The sequence below is a fragment of the Aphelocoma coerulescens genome, chromosome 2 (assembly GCF_041296385.1).
Source record: "Aphelocoma coerulescens isolate FSJ_1873_10779 chromosome 2, UR_Acoe_1.0, whole genome shotgun sequence".
Lineage (NCBI taxonomy): Eukaryota > Metazoa > Chordata > Aves > Passeriformes > Corvidae > Aphelocoma > Aphelocoma coerulescens.
Window position 1 is genome coordinate 6,609,412 of NC_091015.1, and position 21,523 is coordinate 6,630,934.

The 21,523-nt window shown below is 44.9% G+C and overlaps 1 protein-coding gene across 11 annotated transcripts in view; it reads right to left on the bottom strand.

The window, feature by feature from the left end:
* KMT2C (lysine methyltransferase 2C) overlaps positions 1 to 20,630 on the bottom strand; it is a 195,768-nt gene extending 175,138 nt beyond the window's left edge. For 9 of the 11 annotated variants that reach the window (XM_069006372.1, XM_069006373.1, XM_069006376.1 and 6 more), the window contains exon 1: positions 19,765 to 20,630. In XM_069006372.1, coding sequence (XP_068862473.1) covers positions 19,765 to 19,940 — 176 coding nt within the window. In that variant the 5' untranslated portion in view covers positions 19,941 to 20,630. Of the gene's footprint in view, positions 1 to 1,620; positions 1,951 to 19,764 lie in introns of those variants that run through there. The other 2 variants (XM_069006367.1, XM_069006375.1) reach the window with 2 other exon arrangements.
* Positions 20,631 to 21,523: the final 893 nt, after the last annotated feature.

The following is a 21,523-nucleotide window of genomic DNA, read 5'->3' on the forward strand; positions in this document are numbered from 1 at the left end:
TGCATAACCAAACCCTTTAAAAACAAATGTACAGTAGTCATCAATGAAGTTACTGAATGACACTTTTATGCAGCTGATCCCACAGCACTGAGAAAAAGTCTATCTTGTCTCCTCCTTCTATCTTACAAGTAGATGGTTAAAATATTTGCACTCAGCAGCCTGGGAGCTGCAGTTATTTTCTGTAGCAAGTGTATTTTATTGTGTAGGAGCATCAAACACCACACACGACCATCACCATGATGTACAGACAGCACAAAGATCCCTGCACGTAACCTCCAGCTTAGGAGCTGTGTATACTTCAATACCCAGCATTGTATAGAGTCCCTGAGAACCTTTAAATGTCTGCCCAGTTGTTTTCAGTTTTGCTACAGCAGTATAAGCCCACTACTGCTTTATTTCTTCACATGAAAAAACCCCAAACCGTGTTCATACTGATCTTCAGTTCTTTCAACAACTCTATACCAAATAACACTATTCTAGAAAAAAAAAAATGAAGTTAAATAATAAACTAAACTAACTCAGGAACGTTTTTCAATTATGTAAGAATCCAGTTACAGTGTTAACTAATGATTCAGTGGTGAGTGTGTAGTGTTTAGTATCCAGAAATAGGCACAAGACTGAAGTTTTTCAGGAAAATACAAAACACTACACAAATTAACTGGTTCATATTTTGAAAGCACAGGTTGTTTTGTTGGTTTTTTTTAAAATCAACCTTCTACAAAGTAATGCCACTGGAAAAGGGGAAGCCAGCCTCTCACAGTGTCCAAACAAAAAACCAGACTTTTTTCTTTACAGTTGTACCAAGTTTGTTAAAGCCAGCCAGTTACATAACACTTACTTTGACTTATGACCTATTTGCTCACGGCTCATACAAAAATCATCATATAGGATAGTGTGGCCATCCATTATGCGCTAGAAGCATAGTTTATTTTTAAAGTGTTTTTATTTTTCTCCGTTAGTTTAGAACTACAGTTTAAAGCAGTGGGAGGATCACCTAAAATTAACACTATACAGGTATGCTTTGAAAGCATGCAAAATTAAAATGGCACACTCTTCAAAAATAGCGTGTACAGAACACTTCAAAATATTAAAGAAAAATTATCCTATCTCCATTTTCCATCAGTCCAGTATTTACCTCAGGAAGTGAAAGTGACCAAAAAAAATAAAAAAGAAAAAAAAATAGTTGTTCTATAGTTAACCATATAAAGTCCTATTTTTCAAAGAATATGTGCGGGCACACGTGTGTAGGTGTACCCAGGGCAGCGCTGACCGGATGCCCGGCTGAGCCCGGGTCAGAGCGAGCAGGGCTTTTGTGGTCCTTTCTCCCACCCACCACCCTCCTTTTCCGTATTTTTATTTTGTAAACGGCCTCGGATTGACCAGCGAGCGTGTAACTTGAACCTCTACACCCACGTCTGGACGCGGGTCCGGTTTTTTTCTGGTTTTTTTTTTTTTTTTTGACCAAACGGCGTCGAATTCGCCGTGCCGAGTGTCAGCGGCGCCCAGTCCCCACGCCAAGTTTGCCGCCCGGTCCCGGCGGGTCCCCCGTCCCCGGGGAGCCCCTTCCCGCTGTCACTGCCTGCCCTCGATACAAAGAAGTTCAGCGCCAGCCGTACTCACCCCCGGCGAACTGGCTCTTCGCGACATCGCCCAGCGCCGCGGAACCGCTCGCAAATCCCCTCTGGAAAATGGAGGGGCTGGCACCGGTGCGATCCGGAGGGAAGTTATTTACATGCCAGGGCCCGAGCCCAGCGCGGAGCGGAGACGCCGATGCTCAGCACTGCCCGCGGTCTGCCATGTTCGTGCCGCTCGCTCGGCGCTCCCCCGGCCGCTGCCCCGGGGCCTCGGGCGGCTCTACAGGGCCCCCCCCATGGCGGCGCCGCCGGGGAGCGATGCGCCACAGCCCCGATCGCCGCGGAACTTCGGCTCCGGGATCCTCCCCGAACCAGGCTGGGGCCGCCGGCGGAGGAGGGCGGAGGGGGAGGGGAGCGGGGGGAAGGGGAGGGGAAAGGGAAAAAAAAAAAAAAAAAAGAAAAAAAAAAAAAAAAAAAAGAGGAGGAAAAAAAAAAAGAGCCGAGGGAGAGAAAGTAGATCCGACGCAGCCGGGCGCCGCCAATGTGCGGACCGGAGCGCTGCGGCAGGAGCGGGGCCGCCCGCGCTCGGGAGGCGGAGCGGCGGCGGCCGGAGGCGCAGCGCCCCCGCCGGAGGCTCCCCCGGCCCGGCCCCCGCCCCGCGCCCCCGGCGGGGCCCGCACGTCCCGGCCGGCGAGCCCGGGGGCGAGCCCGGGCACGGAGCGCGGCAGCGCCCGGCCGCTCCCCCCGCCGCCCCTGTCCGGGAGCACCCTGCGAGCGCGGCGGGCGGCAGCGCTCCCGCTCCCTTCCCCCCACGCCCGCACTTTTCCATTTAACAAAGCGGCGTAACCAAAAGTTACGTTTCCATAGACGCCAGCCGCTTTCCTGGCGGCCCCTCCTCGGCTGCTGGGGCTGCTCTGGGAAAACCAGGGTTTCACCCGTGAAAGATTAACGTGGGACTTTGGGGATCGCCTTTTTTTCGTTTTTTTTTTTTTTTTTTTTTTTTTTTCCCGCAGAATCACAGAACTGTTTGCGTTGGAGATCATCTATTTCAACCCCCGGCCAAGGCAGGGTACTTGGAGCAGTGACACAGGAACGCGTCCAGGTGGGTTTGGAATGTCTCCAGCGAGGGGAGACTCCACGACCTCCCTGGGCATCCTGTTCCAGTGCTCTGCCACCCTCAATGTAAAGTTCTTCCTCATGTTGAGGTGAAACTTCTTGAGGTGAAACTTCTTGGTGTTTAGTTTTGTGGTTTTAGTTAGTGTTTTATGTTTTACTTTTTTTTTTTTTTCTCTCTCTCTCTACCCCCTCCCCCCCCCCCCCCCAACATTTTCCAGGCTGCTCTACACTTACACAAAACAATCTGGAAGGGACAAGCTAAGAAAGCAAAGCTTGACAAATGTTGTCCATCTACAAATGGCTCTTTCCTAATCCTCCCAAATGCTCCCTGCCAATTTTATTCTCCTACAGAGAGAAAAACAAATCAAGAAAACATTACGCAAGTGTCACTTGTATTGATAGGTACTTGCAAACCAATGGGTCCTGCCAATTTGAGTGGTAACACAACTACCTTCAACTTTCCTTCACACAAAAACCCCAAAGCAGCTGTTGGGTAATGCTTTGCTTCTGTCAATCTCAAGTTTTCTTTAAATTTGTTTAAGTATCAGACATCTGCCAAGACACAGGTTGACACGTTGACAACAATAATCTGACTTGTCTGCCAAACAAGACCATGCATTACCTCTATTTTCTCACTCATATTAATATTTTTCTTATAAAATTTTCTTCTGTCACACCAAGCTGCAGCTGGACATAGTTAATCTCAGGCACCATCTGTTGTGGACAAGTAAGTTCAGTATTGCCTTATGAGAACTGATTTGAGAAATTCTCAATAAATGCACCTAGGAACTCAAAGATACCATTTCACCTCTAAGACTGAACAAAAAAACCCCCAAATTTCCACACTGATTCACAGAGCAGGATCTACTCAGGTAGAAGGAGTGGACTGATGCTGCCTCTCCTTCCATTTTCAACGGTAACATATTCTAGGTGCCCAGCCTACAGGAAAGGTTTTATCAAACCCATTCTGCAGGGATGAAGATAAAATTCTAAAAAGAAAGCACTCACATGAAAAAATCTCCAGGTGTTTACTCTGAAACAAGTAACTATTGTATAAGAGTCATTGTGCCATGTTAGTGCAGGTACGGACACATAAATATATTTGGCTACAATGAGCTATCAAGCTCTGGCTTATCAGCACATCTCTGTAACCACACGTTATTAGTACACTCAGTCTGCTGCAATGAGAAGGTTAAATATGTTATTCTAAACCTTAGCTGAGATGGTGAATGTCAGGGGTTTATTTTGCAGTAAGCGTTGATTGCCTTGGTCCAGCCAACAAGTGGTGAATTGCAAAGCCCTACTGAGACATTAATCACTTTGCCTATTCCCTTTCACACTCAAAGTCCTTCAGGTTCAGCCAGGACAAGCCCCTGTTGGACACCCATCTCTGCTGAGTTTAAACATTCTCCAATTATTCTGAGATAGACTAAAGTAAGCTCCTCTTCAACCAAACAGCAAAGCTGTGTATTTTCCAAACTGCATTAAATGAGTGTTTAGAGTCAGTTAGGTTAAGGCTGGAGCACCAAGTTTCCTGTGTGTCATCCATCCCATAACTGCCTGTTTTGATGAGCTCCCACTACAAACCTGGTGTGGTACCATCCCAGGTGATACCCCTGCAGCATGACTGACACTCCAATTCACAGGGTTGTTTGTGCTGCTGTACCTTAAACCTGCAGGTATTTTCACATGTTAAAAACTTTAAGTTTCACCTAGCAGGTAATGGGTCACCTGAGAAGTTTAAGTATGCTAGCACAAACAAGCCACAATTTAATAACAGCTGGTTAAAACAATAATAATAAAGTACTCTCAGTACTTTTCCCTGCTGTTCATGTGACCCAAGATCCAAGCTAACAGGTATCAAGCCATATTAGCTGGCCTTGTTCTTCCCCAGAGCTTTGAACGTGGGGATGCATTTTCTCTCACATCAAAGGGTGAGATTTAGTTCTACTGTAAAAGCACATTAATTGCCATAAAAATCTTAGGAAGGAGAAAGTGTAATTTTACTACAGCACAGTCAGATGTGGTCCAACACCAGTCATATTGACTGATTATTACTTCTCCACACAAACTGCCCATAAATTGCATTCAGTAGGGTTATATGTTCAGCAGCAGTTCCAGTTGAAGCTAATCCCACCCCACACCTCTTCTTCCCAGCCTCGGAACTGTTCCCATTCAGCTGAACTTTGGATTGTGAACCAGACACAAGGACCAAACCTGCTACAGGGCAGCCCAGCAAGAAGCAGCGGGGCTGGACACTGAGAAACAGCAAAGCAATTGTGTCTGCAGCAGGTCCCTGCCCCCATTCACACATCTCCACAAACGTGTGGCACCACAATGGCAAGGCAGGAAGTGTTTATGCCAATGCTTCTGCCAAGAAAATGTACATGGGTAAAATGGGACCAGTCGTCTCTCCTCAGACTTCTTTTTTTTTTTTTTTTTAATAAGCAACAGAAGTGATTTAATGATTAAGATAAAAACTTATGTCTATACATATGGTGGACTGTTTTCTTCCAAGCTCAAATTGATTAACTCAAGGATGCCACTCTTGAGTTAATCAAGACACACTGAGCAAAGCACGCCCTATCTGTTTGTGATAGGCCCTATTTACAATTCCTAACTTTGGGAGAATGTTTCTTCACAGCAACCAAGAGAAATTCTGAAATAGGCAAGTCACCAATTCCAATAGATTCCTATCAAAATTTCAGATGGAACACATATACAAATAAGAGACATGGGCTTCTCAAAAGTATTACTTGGTTACTCTAACTAGGCCATACATCTGATTTGTTACTTCACAGATTTTAAAATGTACAAAGATGGATATATTAAGAAACTCAAAAATGTATTTGTCTTTCTTAAACATTTTCCTTAACTCCTGCCGACCTGCTATTTCCAAAATATTCTATGGGTTTCTAAAAATATTACAGTTGTAACGACTTGAGATTAAGCACTAGGTACTGAGCTACAAAAGGACAACAAGCACAAAAGGAAATGCAAATATTTCTCCTTGGCCTGGCAATTCCACTGAAATGTAAAAGCATTTTACCTTCTAGCATCCCTTTATGCTTCCATGCTACATAGCAACTCAAACCACCCTCTTCTGTGAATAATTTCTCTGTAAATTCCAATTTCCATGCCAAAGGACAAAACAGAGGACGACTGACTTCTTTTTTTACTGCATTTGAAGGGGTTTGGAAGTTCTTAGTTTCTAACCTGTACTACAACATTCTCTAGAGATAGACTCCATTTCTAAAAGTAAAAAAAGAAAAAGAAAAAAAAAAAAAGGTTCCAAACCAGTTCCAAACAGTCTATTTCCTCTCCCCTGCTCTCTATTCTTGTGAGCATGAACCAGATCATATCTAGACCCAAAGACAGGTTGGCAGCATGTAACACAGCCAAGAAACATATTCTGTGTATTAACTGCATACCCACACTAACATACTGTGATAAATTTGATTTAAAGCCGTTACATCTAAGATGTCATATCTAGCAAGCTTGCTTTTAGAAACAGAATTGGAACAGCAACGTAAGTCAGGTAATTGAAATAGCTTCCTATAAAGAAAGCATCACATTCTGTCTCTTCTCATGGTTTTGACTGGCAAGGTTTGGCAAATATAACTGAAAAGGCTCAAGGCATTTTTTTGTCCCTGACAGAATCTTTCCATGCTTCAGGCAAAGGCTACCATCCCTTTGGCAGAGATGGCAGAATGGGTCACTCCAGTGCAAAGCCTACCATTACACTTGACTGACTGATGGGTGTCAATTTGAGGCAGAAGCCCTTAACAAGCTGGAGTGTCCCCTTTTTCCTTTATGGCTGATATCTACCTGCAGAGCATCAGCAGGGAACTCACAAGGGAGCTTGAGCTCACAAGGTGTCATCAGTGTCCAGTGCTGCATGGCAAGTGGTGATACCAGTGGAGAGGCATGGGCTGGATCAGTTTAAAAAATATTTCAAGACCAAAATATTTGAAAGAAAAAATAAAGGTCTTTGAACCTTGCATTACCTCTGGAAATCAGGCTTCCTCACTCACTCCTTCACTAATTCACCTGGCATTGAAGCAGTCCAGCACGTGGTGCTTTCTTACAGAAACAATGCATGAGAGACAGAGTCTCGTGCCCCGTGTCTGTTTTACACTGCTGCTGAGTGCTGCTAGGGGTAAACTGTCACAGAACTGCAGTGATCATGTAGTACCCCTTAGAACCACAGAATGGTTTGGGTTGGAGGGACCTTAATCACCCACTTCCAACCTCCCTGCCATGGGCAGGGACACCTTCCACTAGACCAGGCTGCTCCAAGTCCCATCCAGCCTGGCCAGGAACACTTCCAGGGCTGGGGAAGCCACAGCTTTTCTGGACAAACTGTTCCAGTGCCTCACCGCCCTCCCAGTACAGAATTTGTTTCTAATATCTAATAAAAATCTGCCTTCTGTCAGTTTGAAGCCATTCCCTCTTGTCCTGTCACTAGAGTTCCTGATGAAAATTTTCTTTATGACCAAAAAAAAAAAAAAAAAGAGATGAACAAATAAATATAGAGAGGAATAAAAACCAATATAGATGAAAAGACCACAAGTTCAAAAGAAGATGCAAGAGGAGAAGAGGCAGAAAACAGAGATACCTAAACACTCCCAGGCCATCAGAAAATGACTCATTGCTAGTGACATGCATTGTTAACTGCTAGCACAAGCAGGACAAAACTGTTTTCAACAAAAAACAAATTCTGAAATCCAATGAGAATACAAATTCTGACATATTTGCTTTAAAGTAATCAAAATAGCCCTACCCTTTTCTAGCAGATAAACTTTTAAATGTACTTTTTAAAAAGCAAATCTGGAATGCCAGGTGACACCATTTCTGAAAAAAACAATCCCAGTGGGGTAAGGAAGCAGTAATTTATTTAGTGTATGTGGAATCACACAGATTAACAGATAAAGCAAGTATAAGGTGACAAAGGAAATAAGAAACACAGACAATGAAACAAAGAGATTGAGTAAACTATTTCCCTTCCATAAACAATACAGGAAAACACCATCTAGGAAATAAAAGTATTTACACATCATTCACTCTGTAAAAGCAATGGGTACAACATATGGACATCACCATCAGAAGGGATGCTCATGGAATAGGATCACACAGTTACTCAGGTTGAAAAAGACCTCAAAGGTCAGCCAGTCCAACCTCCTGATCAAAGCAGGTCAGAGTCAGTTCCCAAAATGGTTTACAAGTATTTTGAAGTTCAATTTGTTGTTTACATAGCTGTGTAATTACACACAGTGCTGAAATCCGACGGGGGGACCCTATTTGAAATAACTTATGCCAAATACAGACAACAGAGATCAGGGCATAACGGTGATATTCAGATAGCCTAAATCATACCTAAACAACTTTGTTTAGTATTCCCTATTAGATTGCCCCTGCTCAGACCCCAGTCTATCTGAACTGCATTTCAGAGATAACTACTTCATTCTTCTAAGCATAAAGACCTGGGCAGAATTTAAAGACACTTCTTCCTTTCATTCGTAAGCTCCTTTAGAATAGTAAAATAAATATAATTAGTCCTTTAAAGTTTTGAAAGAAAACAATTTAGACAAAAACGAGACCATTACAGTGCTCCTAAAAAAAAGAAACCTAGGTGGCATGAGTACAGGAGCTAGAATTCAGCCTCTGCCCTGTCCCCAAGGCCCATTACTAATAGCTGTTACGGAATATGCTCCCACACCACATGACGTGGTCACATCCATGCAGATGTAAATTCCCCAGGTTCAGTTCAGGCTACATACTAGGGGACAAAAAGAAAAAAAAAGAAAAATAAAAGAGAAAAAAGCCCCAGAAAAACTCAACAACTTGATCAAACAACATTCATAGTCTTTAGATAAAAGCCAGCTAACAAACATCTATCACAATACTTTTCCAAATTCTAGCCACGCAAGGAAAACAGTGCATCTGAGAAGATGCAGAGTAGCTGAGAGCCCAAGCTTCAACTCAACAAGTTTAAACATGTCCAAGACAATTATGACTTCACTTTTTCTAAGTGTGAGCATGTTCACTAAGTATAGACAAGAAACTCTCATTGGTCTAAGAAAGCCTTTAAAATAATATGGCCAAGTTAACAGTGTAAAAATAGGTTATTTTTTGTCTATCAAGACAGTCTAAAGCAAGTAAAATGAAGAGACACATGAATTTAAAAAACAAAGTAAACCAAAAATATTCTTAAATAAATATTTATTTACATTATCAGTAATTTAAAACCCCCACTGACAGCATCTGGTTAACAAGCCTTGAGATCTAGATTTTCTGCTTGTCCATAAAGTAGGTTCACAACCAACAGTGTTTTCTCTGTTCTGCTCTACCAATGTATCCTTGTCTGAGAAGACCACATAAAGAGCACATGAAATGCGAGTTTAACAAGCTTTTATATTTATTCTTTACCAACTAATACATTTGAAATGAATGTATTTCCAAGCTGTTCACAGCACACCACAAGACAAAGAACACTCTCCCATTCCATTAAAGAAAGAGAGAACAGCATAGCCAGACAAGAGCCAGCCCTTAGTGCTGCATGAAAGAACTCAGAAATTATTTCTTTAAATAATTTTGCTTACAGACCATTTATTTCTTGAGTTACCCTCCCATTTTTGGGCCCAGTTGTCTCCTAAAGCATTTCTGGAAGACACAGGCAGAAATATAAATTAGACTTCCTGCTGAATGTGTTTTGCAGTTTGCTTTGTATGACTCTCTATCAAGATGCCTGATGCAAGGTTAATTACTCAAAACATGAACCAGGAAACATTGTGTGTCAGAAGCCTGAAGTAGCACTGAGAGCTAGCACTTCCCAGAGCCTCATGGCTTGTACATCCCATCTCCTCTGCTCCCTCTAGAGCAATTCTGCTGTGAGCTATTCCTCCTAAACTTACATCCCTGTGGGTTAGAGAACATTAACTGTGGCACACTGTTTGCCCAGGAGGCTGGAAGTGAAACTGATGAGAATTCCATCAGTTTGATTGAATTCCTCCTTAAAAGAAAACCAAACACACAACAAAACCACCAGTTCTAGTCGTAGCAGCACATTCAATATAGTTGGTGATGCTGGCCTTGAGGCCGACGAGCACCGGACAGCCTCCATCCATGCTATCTAATTCCCAAACTCCCACACAAAGCAGCCACATGCAAACTATGCTGGGAACAGCATGTGGACCACACAAAACCTTGGGCCAGCCTTGAGAACTGTTTGGCAGAGTGGTCAGAACTGTATGAGCAACCACTGGAACCATCTGACAGTGGGGACAACACTGGGAACAACAGTGTCCAGCAACTCCAAACATTCCCTGCTGGGTTTTCACAACCACGGACAAGAAGCTGAATGCCAGGACACTACTGCTGGCTACAGCCATGCCCTCATCCATACAAAACACAAGCACAGCCACAAATTAGCCCCACTTGGAAATGGTAAAATTTAAGGAAACTGAAATGATCAGCTCTTTTTATTTTTATTTCAAAATTCCCTTTTACAAGCTTTTCCTCACAATGAAAAGCATTTGTTCTGTTTCTAAGTTCTAGTCTCATGCAGTCCAGTGGGCCATGGTAAGAAAAAGAGTCACTTGCTTTTATTACAAGGGAAAAAAAAAACAAGAGAAGGAAAAAAGCTGGAGTAGAAACAAACACATAAGAAACAGAGAATGGGAACTAGGGAATAAGGAACTGAGAAGGCTAGGAGAGAAAAATCTAACGAAGCTGATGAGTCTTTGGAATCAGCTAACAGAAGCTTTCAGAGCACGTATCTTAGAGGGTAAGAGGAGGCCTTCATCATCCATACGTCTAATAGAAAACCAAAATATCAGAACAAACAGCCCAACATGTTTGTGAAAACGCTGAGGACAACTGTTTCACAAAGTTGAGGGTGCCAGAAGAGCAGTTACTTCACACTTCACTCTATTAGGGCAAGCTCCATTTTAAACATCTCAATGTGTACAGTGATTTGGCTGGAAGTGGTAACGAGAAGCACTCGCTGTGCCAAGGAAGGGGGAAAGCGAGAGCAGTAGAGAGAGGAGAGCAAATTTTTATCTTCAATTAACTGAAATAAGAAAAGCAAATTTCAACAAACTCTTTGAACTTGTTGCTAGAATCTCTTGAGACTGAAATTTAAAGAAGGACTGGCAGTTATTGTACTGGAATATGCACAATGGCAAAGTATTCCAAAGCAGGGGAGAGATAGGAAATGTACATGAACAATACTGGCTACATCAAAAGCAGCCAGTAATAAGGGCCTGAAACTAGAAAGAATCATATTAGGAATGGAAACAAGGGCATTTTAATGAATATAAAGGAACAGCATAAACTGTCAGGGATAAAAATCAGAAGAGATAAAAGCACAGCATGCAGTATTACCACTGTGCAGTATAAAAGGCAAACAAAGTTTCAGAAATATTTTAGAAGTAAGAAGAAAAACACAAAAGTCTGTACAAACAGTGTTTAGAAAGAACAAACGGATAACAAAACAGACTCAAATGCCATTTTCTGTATTTCAGCCTTCATAAAACAGATTTATTGTAGCAAATACTAAAAACTGATTTTGTTACTAGACTAAATAATCAGAGAAATTCGAGCTAGCAGGACTGGAAGAATTTCACACAATGCTTAAGGAAGGGAGAGAAGTAATCTCTAAACTATGAGCAACCATCTTCCCTAATACAGTCCTGGTGAAAGTGCCCTACATCCAACACATGGCTGAGGCAAGGGGCTACAAATATTTTTAAAGACGAGATCTTAACAAAAATCTTTCTGATAAATTTTAAAGTGGCTCATATCAACCAAGTGAAGCTTAATAAAGACTAGCAATCTTTTGAAGAATAAATCAATTAAATCAATATTACGTTGCTATAGAGGTTAATCTGGTTCAGTGCAGAACAAAGGAAACAATCACCTAATAAATAAAAGTTTTGTATAAAAATTGTTCTCCTTTCAGCTGTGGAATCTTAGCTGTGAGTAATACAAGACAGAACTGGCTTAATCAGCAGTAAAGAATATTTATTTTATACTGTACAAAATTAGTTACTGAAACCCAATTGCCTAGAGATACAGGAGAATTGCATTCACTAAATACTGCAAAAACAAGTCGGAGAACCATTTGTCAGAAATGGAACAGATATATGACACACAGAAGGATGAGCAAGATCACCCTGAAGTCTTTTTTGGCCATACAGTTCCATTTATCTCTGGTGATTTCAGGAAAACTAAATATTCCTTTTATTTAAAAGAATTTCATTGTGCTTCTGAACTCCACACTTCAAGAAAAAGAACTCTGAATAATTCACTCTGGGTTTATGAAATGGCTTACTAATAAATCTCCCGAATTTTAAGATAGAATTACTCCTCTCTTTATTAATAACAATATGGAGCCATCCTATCCTGTTCTGTTGAGCCCTAAGAACACTGCAGACAGTCCTCACTGCCAGACAAAGACAGGAGGGGACGACACCATTATTGGAACATCCTGGTTCCAGGAACACTGGGATGTTCCAGAAGTCATTCTGTATTAGCTAAGGCTTCCAGACAATACTCACAGTCACCTCAGATGTCAGTAAATGTTTAGTGGCACAGACTGCACATTTGGACCACATCTTCACTACCAAAAATCCCTTTTATCTTATTGTGCCATACAAGTGACTCAACTGCACATGCTCCAAGAAATATAAACACATAACAGGCAAAGTAAAAAAACTGTTAAATTTTCCTAAAGCTGATTTTTTTTCCTGAGAGCCTAATTAAAACTAGTTTTGGCAAGACTTTATTTTCAGTAATAAGGCAGTAGAAAAGAAAAAGACTTCTTTTTTTTCCCGTCCCCCTACCCAATGCCAAAAGTCTGGGCCGAAGCATCCTAGTTTGATAGTGCTTCCAGCAGTTTCTTCAAGAAAAGCAATTAGAATGTTGATAAATACAGCACTGAAAATTAGTAATTATAAATTTATATTGGAATGGCTGGCAGTAGGATTGGGTACATGTGTGACTTAGTAAAAATACTTCCCAAAAAAAATGTGAAAGGCAAAAATATTCTGAAAGAAGAAAGATCTCATGTGATTTTATTATATTGCCTATATATTAATATACGAAAGAGCTTCCAGAATACCAGAAACTATTGTTAACATAAAACATTTACTTACATTGTTATTTGAGGGTACTTTAAATACTCAATTTAAGAATGATTCCCAAGATCAAAGTGAGAACTGAATTTCCTTATTTAATCAATGCCAATGTCTGAGGCAAGGAAGACGAGAACAACTCCTCTATCTATAAGCTCTGAAGAACCCTCTCAACATCATTATTTCTTTTTAAACAACCAATGAACCAGCATTATGTGGCCATAGGCTGTAAAAATCACAATCTCCTGAATTTACTCCTGTATTGGAAAACTCAAAGGAGTCAGCCTGAAAACCAAAGCCCCTCAAATTTCAGAGAGCCAAGGCTGTACCTTTGCAGACAGTGCTGCAGGCTGGTGGTGCTGCCAAGAGCCGCAGCTCTGCCTCCCTCCCTGCCTGGCCCTTGCTCTGGCCTCCTTCGTGCTATCACAAACACGTTTCTTTGCCAGGTTAGTTCTACCCCAGCTCAGTTTCCCAGTGCAGCTCACCAAGTGCCTGGGTCAGCACAGGGGAGAGAACAAACAGCTGGTAGCAGAGGGAGGGCAGCGCTGCTGCTCCTTCTCGCTGCCAGCACCAGCTTAAGATTTATGGTGCTTGGGGAAAATAACCACCTGATACACTCCATACACTCACCACCTATGTTTCTTTAAGTAATATATATTCTAGGTTTTAAGGGCTTTCCTGCTTCACCTTACTCACTTTCAAAAGCACCAATGCTGTTAGAAGAACTTGGTGTAGTTCTTGAAACAAGTGCCCAAACTTATTTTGACTAACAGAGGAATGGCATGAACAGCAATGTCTAGTGCCATCTTTCCAGTGGAAAAAAAAACCCAAACCAAAACAAAAAAATGCAGAATTCAATACAAGTTACTAGCAAAAAAAGTACTTGCTATAGTAAAATCTTGCTTCTCTGTATTTATGCAAACTATATGAACATGCAGAATTGTATGACCTGGTGATCAAATATATCAAACATAGAAAGGAGAAAAGCTTTCAATATTTCCTGAAATTGTCAGTCACTTTCTTATTTAGCAATTAACAACATTTTAGTGTACCTGTGACAGCATTTCTCGAAAAGTTAATTTCATAGCATTAGTGTATAATAACATAAGGGATCAATCATTAGTGGTGGATCAGGAAATTCTGTTTTCCATAGTAATAGACAACCCTGCTACCCCTCCAATACTGCTGTGCTGCAAGGAGTTAGAAAACAACTCCAGCCTGAGAAAGGCAGAGTTCACCTATTCTCAGCAAGCCAACTGCCTTGGAAAACCATCTCTCAGCTGAAATTATGACAAAGAATAGAAATGTCCATTTCCAATTACTTATCTTTTGAAAGAACAATGACAAGAAGTTAGTAGGAGTTGAACGTGCTAACAAGAAAAAAAAATCCACAAGCAAAGCCAAGAAAATGGAACTGTTTTATTTTTTAAGCTGGGAAAAGTCTCCTGTGTCATTGCATACAGGATAAAGAGACGTCTGGTGTGTAGATGGCTCAGAGTAGCAACCAAGAGACTAGGCATGACACACCTTGTGACCAATCTGCTGAGATTTCACAGACTGCCATCATACTTCATCTGTCACGATACTGTGACAGCTCCTGGAGGTCCTCTCATGACAAGTGCTACAGAAGTTCAGTGGATCATTAAATACAAACTTAAAGAAACTAACAACTGAAATGTCAAAAAAAAAGTCTCAAAGAGCCCTTCACAGCAAGTGCAGCCTGTTTCAAATTGGGGAAACTGTGCATCTATTTCCAGCATTAAGCTTAACTTCACTCACCCACAGACACAAGTTAGGACACCACGTGAATCCACATTTTAACAACATTGTGGCAAAACAATTCGATAAACCCAATCCATTACACAAGTACTTATCAAGAACTGAAAAACTTAAGATTACTACAGATATCATTCACCTCCTGAGCACTGTGATCCAGGCTCCTATGCAAAAAATACATAAAGCAGTTGGGGAATTGCTTGGTAACGCAAATATGGTGGAGAAGTCACACAACATGAGCTGCTGAAGAAAATGGCACAAAGCTCAGCCCTGTTCTGCAAAGAGCCAACTTCAATCCTCACACCTCATCTCCTCCTCACTCTGTGTTCCACTATGTGCCTTCTGGCTTTTGGCCAAACAGTTTGATACACGTGGCTTGTACAGGCCAGTGTTTGTTTTAATACCTTAACCCTTTTCTGTGCAGTAGTTGTACAGAGCTCGTCCATCAAACGACCTCAGTCTTGCCAGGTAGTGATGACCTTCCCTAACTGCGATCCTGAATTTAGGAACATTTTTATTCTACAACACAACATACATCTTACATTTGCAAATGTTAAATTCTGAATTGAGAAAAGGGCAGGCAAGTAAAGACACAAGTTATCACACAGAAGGTGTGTGATGAACTAAAGAAACACAGCTGAGCTATAAAGCTTCATCCAACACATTAAGGTTCTTTTAAAATGAAAGAAGGTATCTTTAAATATTGGCCAACCTTAATGCAAATGCAACTAAAGTCATGATAAAAATTCTCCAATAATAATTTTCTGGCAAAAAATGCTATGCTTAAGGGTTCTCAAAACATCTGCATGTGTGAAATCAATGGCCTTTGAAACCTTCTGCAGCTTACGCTGGACAAAGTAATAAAAAACTACTATGGAAATTAAAACACAGGTAATTAAAAATAAAAACACAAAACGTTTTCCACAACTCTGAAATCATTATCATATGCTGCTTTAAACTACACATATTTGCAAAAATAATTTGTAACATACATCAAGATCTGATGGATGCTGAAAATAAAGTTTTCTTTGTCTGAGCTCACTAGAGAGCTCAGACACTGATCTACAAAGGGTCACAATCCATGAAACTTTTGCTACTAAATTTTGCTAAGAAGCTGCATCTGTTTGTACTGCTTATAACCTGCAAAGACTAAGAAAGCTCTAGTACTTAAAATTGATTACAAAAATGTTTACTTCACCTGTACAATACTATTCTGATGCATTTTCATGAGTAACCAGCTGTTCATACAATGACTATAGTTAAAACAAAACTCTTCCTCTAAAACTACTTTTTGATCACATTCCTATTCTTCAGGTCCTTACCCTGGAACTTAACGTATAACCAACCAGGAGTTAAGTTCCCAAGATTTCTGGCCATACAGTGAGATGGCACCTAATTATTTCCATTTTTCCTCCACAATACCAGCAAGATTGCTTTTAACCATGCATCTAGAAAGCTTCTTTCTTCTCCATCATGCCCTAGCTTCACTAATGCAACTTTATTATCTTTTTTCAACTTTCATAAATTCAATCGGTCTACCTTTGAAGGCAGAAAGGGGACACTATAAAGTATTTTGCTTGTTCACTGCTTGGATTACAGTTCTGTGCATTCTTCCTGATGCACCATAGCATGAACAACCTACTTGCTCTCAGTTTCAAGGCTCTGCATGGCCTTTTCTTGCTCCACCTCTTAAATTCGAATTGCTACTCTATACAGATACACCCTTGTCAAAATGTAAGGAAGAAAATAGGAGTGTTGGCCTGGCAGTTCAGGAAGGAAACCAGCTACCTGTGAAAATCCTCAGGGTGACAACACTACTCTGCTTTAAATACATCCTCCGAGTCGGATGCCTGTGAATCGCTGCCCAGTGCTGAGATACCCAGGGTACTTGAACTTCTGCATGTCCTTTTGCTCACAGCATTCTCACAGCTCCCTTGTGCTTTCCCAATACACTTCTTACATTTACATGCTGTCTTATCTTTACATTTAAATTAAGAAATTGTTTGTGCAGGAGCAACCTTTGCTTATGCATTTGTACTGCATGTAGTGTAATAGTGCCCTGGCCTCTAGGCACAATTGCAATACAAATAATAAAAATGAACTGTTCACCTTAACTTTCCTGACAGTGCTGTCATGAAGCTACATCCTTCAAACAATGATAAAAGGCCATTCTAGCACCACATTCTACCATCTGTACCTCTCTTCAGGTACTGATGACACTGATTCCCAGTTCTTCACCTACAGGAAGCCTCCACTGTTACCTGTACTTATCTGTGTCCACAGCACCACTGGAGTTTTTACTGATAACCAGGTAAAATGCAGAATGAGATGTGGGCAAGCACTTTCCTGCTGAAGAACCCTCTGCTCCCTTAACATAAGCCTACTTCTGGGAAGAGTTGAGAATCCCTGGCATCTCACAGAAGCAGATTCGAGGCAGTTTTCCATCTGTCTGCTTAAACGCATCAAATTTGCTTAAAAACATGGCCTTCAAAGAAGGTAAAGTACCAACCTAGAGCACCCTCCAGTATGGCACTGCTGTTTAATGGAGGCATCCATAGCTGAGGAATTATTCTGTTCTGGTTTTCCCAGTTTAATGCAGGGCTCTTCGTTTTATCATTACTTAGACTGCACTTAGACTGAACATTCAGTGGAACATTTCCTACAATGGGATAAAGCGGTTGAACAATTTGACTGGCTAATAGTGATTTAGACATGTGATTACAGTACAGAAAATGGTCTGACATATGCTCTTTTATCTGGTTTACATGAGGCACATTAATCCAACTGGAAAGCACAGAAGTGAAAAGGAAGACAGGACCAAGCACTCTTAAGGAAAAAACAGAAAATACTTTTAGTTGTCTTATTCTGTATTTGCTAGGCTAGTTGTAATCAGTATTTTCTAAATAGGAAAACTTACAAAATAAAACAGTTTTCTTCCCAAAATGGATGCAACTACAAACCACCAACCTATACCTATACTATGCAAGTTAGAAAATAACTATTTTTTTATAAAATCTTGGTTTCAGACGCATTTATGACTTATGTCATAATGCCTTTACCAAAAGTACAGGATTTCCACAAAGATGCAGCAGGACACTGAGCACCACACCAGCCAGGAACAATCAGAGTGTGAACAAAAAGAGTATTGACTCATTTTAATTTTTATCTCAGCTAATTTAACTTCCCACTTTTACACAAACACTTATAGTCATGTCAACCTAAGTTCGTATTTCTACAGGAATATTTTATTTCCTCCTAAACCTAGCCAACAACAATCCCATGACACCAAAAACCTAAGTGAAGGCAAGGAATTACTTCCTTAACACACACTTTTCCTCAAGAGTGCATACACAACCTCAAACTGGCCTAACAAAGTATGTCAATTTTCACACGTAACACTATTTAGGTTTTTTGTGCAGACTGATACATTTCAGTTGCATTTGCGTTTTTCTTCAGAAAAAAATTCCTTTCAAATAAGACATTCAAAGGTTTCCCATGTAAGGTTTGGATTCTGTAAGTAGAAATAAAACCAAAGTATGTAAAACTAAGCACAAAGGAGATGAACCCAAGCACTTCACCGCGTGGACATGTTTGCCAACTACTTTCAACAAGCGCTATATTAAAATTTCTATCAGGTAAATACATAAGATAATGAAAAGACAGAGCTGTAAACAATAGTTTCCCCAACACCAGAGGTGGCATGAAAATCTTTGCAGGTAAACTTTCATCAATGGCAACAACAAAAAAATTAATGTATCCCAAACTAATGATAATTCTGTCCTGGGATACTTACATATTTGTAAAAACAAATGCATATGGAAGATGCAAAGTCTCTGCCTGCATTTAGGTCCAGCCCAGCAGAATCCCTTGTCATGTTGTGGACTTCCACTGTGACCTTATGGTCGAGCTTGACCTTTTAAAGGTCTTTTCCAACCGAAATGATTCCGGCACGGAAATTGCCAGCGAGGCTTGGGGTGGGCGTTTAGGGAAGCGCCGGGACCTCGCCAGGACCAACACGGCAGTGTCAAACTGAGCGCGTCCCCCAAAACAAAGGGAACAACCTCTGAACCCCGCGACTCGGACAGACCCCACAGCGCAGGAGCTGTTTTGGTCACCTCCTGACGTTCCTTCTCCAAACGTGCCGCCCAGCTTTGCCCTATTACCGCTGCCATCAGCTATGCCATGGCAAGCTCCATCCTACTCAAAAATAACCCGCGGGGAGCGCAGCCAGCGCGGCAGCGGCGCTTCCCGGGAAGCGGCCGCCGGGGCCTGACCCCGAGCGCAGCCCGGCCCCGCACCCCAGGCACCCACAGCTCCCTCCGCGGGCAGCGCTGCCCGGCCCGCCGGGGTCCCCGCCCGGGGCTGCGGGGAGCGGGGCGGCCCCTCAGGAGCGGCCCGACGGGGCGGGGGGGGGCGGCGCTGGGGCGGACGAGCGCCCGCGCCCCCGGCGGGGAGAGGCTGCGGCGAAGGGAAAGCTGCCAGCGCCTGGGAACGGGCTCCCCCCACCATCCTCCGCCCCCTCCCTCCGTGTGTTTGTTGTGCTTCGGCACCGTCCCGCCGGCGCGTCCCTCCGTGCGGCGGCCGCTGACAGCTCCCCCCGCGCCGCCGAGAAACTCCTGCCTCAACTCTGCGTGTGCGCGGGGGGTGCGGGGGTGTCCTCCCCGCCACCCGCCGAGAACCGTGTTTTCCTTCCCAAAAAGAGGAGGGGAGGAGGGGGGGGGGCATAACAAGGGAAAGCGACGAGGAACTACCGTCAACACACAGGGAGTACCCAGGCGACGCTGAAGGCAGCCGAGCGTCCTGGAAGGGAACGGACCCAAAAAGGAGAAGGGGGAAGGTGCAAAGGCAAGGGAAAAAGGAAGAAGAGGGTGAAGGGGGAAGAGCTACAGAGAAACTCCGAAGGAGGAGGAGAAGAAAGGAATAGGGATGGTGAAAGAAAAGTAGAAAAGGGAGAGCAGGCGGAGGAAGACAAAGGTGAAAAAGGAGGAGGAGGAGGGGAAAGTGCAAAGGGGAGAGGAGGAGAAGAAAGAAGGGCCCTTCTCAAAATGGCATTAGGCAGAGGGAGGGGGCGACGAGCAGCGAGTCTCCACTGACAGCTCTGCCTGCGCCTGGCCGCCTGCCCCGGCCCCTCTCTGCCTCGCACACACAAACGCTGAACTTACTTCTTTCTGGCTCTCTGGAAAGGGGAAGCGCCATCTTTGCGAGGCCGGCCCCTAGGTCTTTTGTCTGTGGCTGCTGCTGCTGCTGCTGGGGGGGGAGCTCCAGGCTCGGGGGGCTGCTGCTGCTGCTGAGGCGGCTCCACCACCGCCACCACCAGACTCTTGTCCTCCGTTGACATCCTAGTCAGCAGGACGAGAGAGACACATGGATGATGATGATGAGGATGAAGATGAGGATGGTGATGGGGATCCCGATGCTCCTCCTGCTCCCGCGGTTCCTCTCCTCCTCACCTCCGCCTCCTCCACCTCCGCCTCGCATCGCTGGCCTCAGCCGCCGCCGACCAGCACAGGTAGCAGGGGGAGCAGCATGGGGAGAGCAGGAGGAGGAGGGGAGGGGGGGCGAAGAGAAAGCGCAGAGGAAGGAAGGAAGGGTCTCACACACAATAACACCCTCCCCGGGCTCGGCGGGGTCTGTCGGGGCTGGGGGAGGTGAAGAGAGCGAGCGAGAGAGACGCGGCTGGTCCCGCCGCTGGGCGCCCCCGCTCAGAGGCCCCGGGCGCTGGCGGCGGCTCCGGCTGCTGCGCTGCCCGGCTGCGGCGGCCGCCGCTTCATTGTACCCTGGCCCTGCGCCCTCCCCCCGCGCAGAGCCCCCGGGGGCGGAGGAGGAGCGGGCGGCGGCGGCGGAGGCGGCGGGGGCCGAGGCCGAGCGGAGGAAGTTTTGACAGCTCCAGCTGTTGTGTGTGCCGAGGGGCTGAGTCCGGCCGGGCTCCGCGTCCCCTTCCCAGCCGGGCCGGGAGCAGGAAGTTTAACTTTGGGGAAAGAAGGAGGAGGAAGGGTGAAGAAGGGGGAGGAGGAAGGGGGAGGAGGAGGCGGCGCCCTGCCCCCTCCCCGCGGGGTGGAGAAGGGATCCCGGCGCTGCCCTGGTGTGTAACCCCCCCCCTCCCCGCCTCCCTTCCCCCCCGCCAGTGCGACACATAGACACAGCGACCGCCCGCCCTCCTCCTCCCCTGCCGCGGCCCCACACTGCGCCTGCCCCGCCCGCCCACCGCCCGTCCCCCGGCGCAGGCACCCATCCGCCGACTCGCTGACCTCACGGGCTGGGCTGGTGCCGCGCCGGGCTGCGGGGAAACCGTGGAGCGGGGCCTGGACGGGACGCGGCGCCACGGGGCGCTCCACGCACCCCACCCTGCACCGCGCCCCGGCCGCTGCCCCAGCGCTCCCCCACCCTCTCCCCGCCCTTGTTATTTCTTTTTATTTATTTCCCTGTGGAAAAGGAAAAGCCCCGTGTGAGTGAGAGCGGCCGCTCGGCAGCCGGGAGCCCCCGCCGCTGCCCGCGCACGGGCTGCGCTCCCCAGGACGCGGCTCTGGGGGCAGCGCTCGGTGCCCGCCCCGGCGGCGCTTGCTTCCCCCCCGAGCCCCGCGGAGCCCCCGGGGAGGCGGCTGGAGCCCGGCGGCGGGAGCGCTCCCCCTTCCCCCCGCCGCGCGTCTGCGGCTCGGGGCGGTGGAGGCGGGGGGAGCCGCGGGCGCCCCGGGGGATGGGAAGGAGGGAGGGAGCAGAGTTCAGCGCTGTGTGCAAGGGAGACAAAGTCTGGGGAGCGTGGCCGCTTTCCAGCAGCTCCGGCTGGAACAGCTGCGGGCGCTCGGGGCGGGGGGGAGGGAGCTCCCCGGGCAGGGGCCCGGCTGGCTGCCTGCCCGCCCGGCTGCGGGGCGGGGTTAAGCCTCATTACACGGGATTTAACGTGTCCCGGAGGCCAGCGGGGAC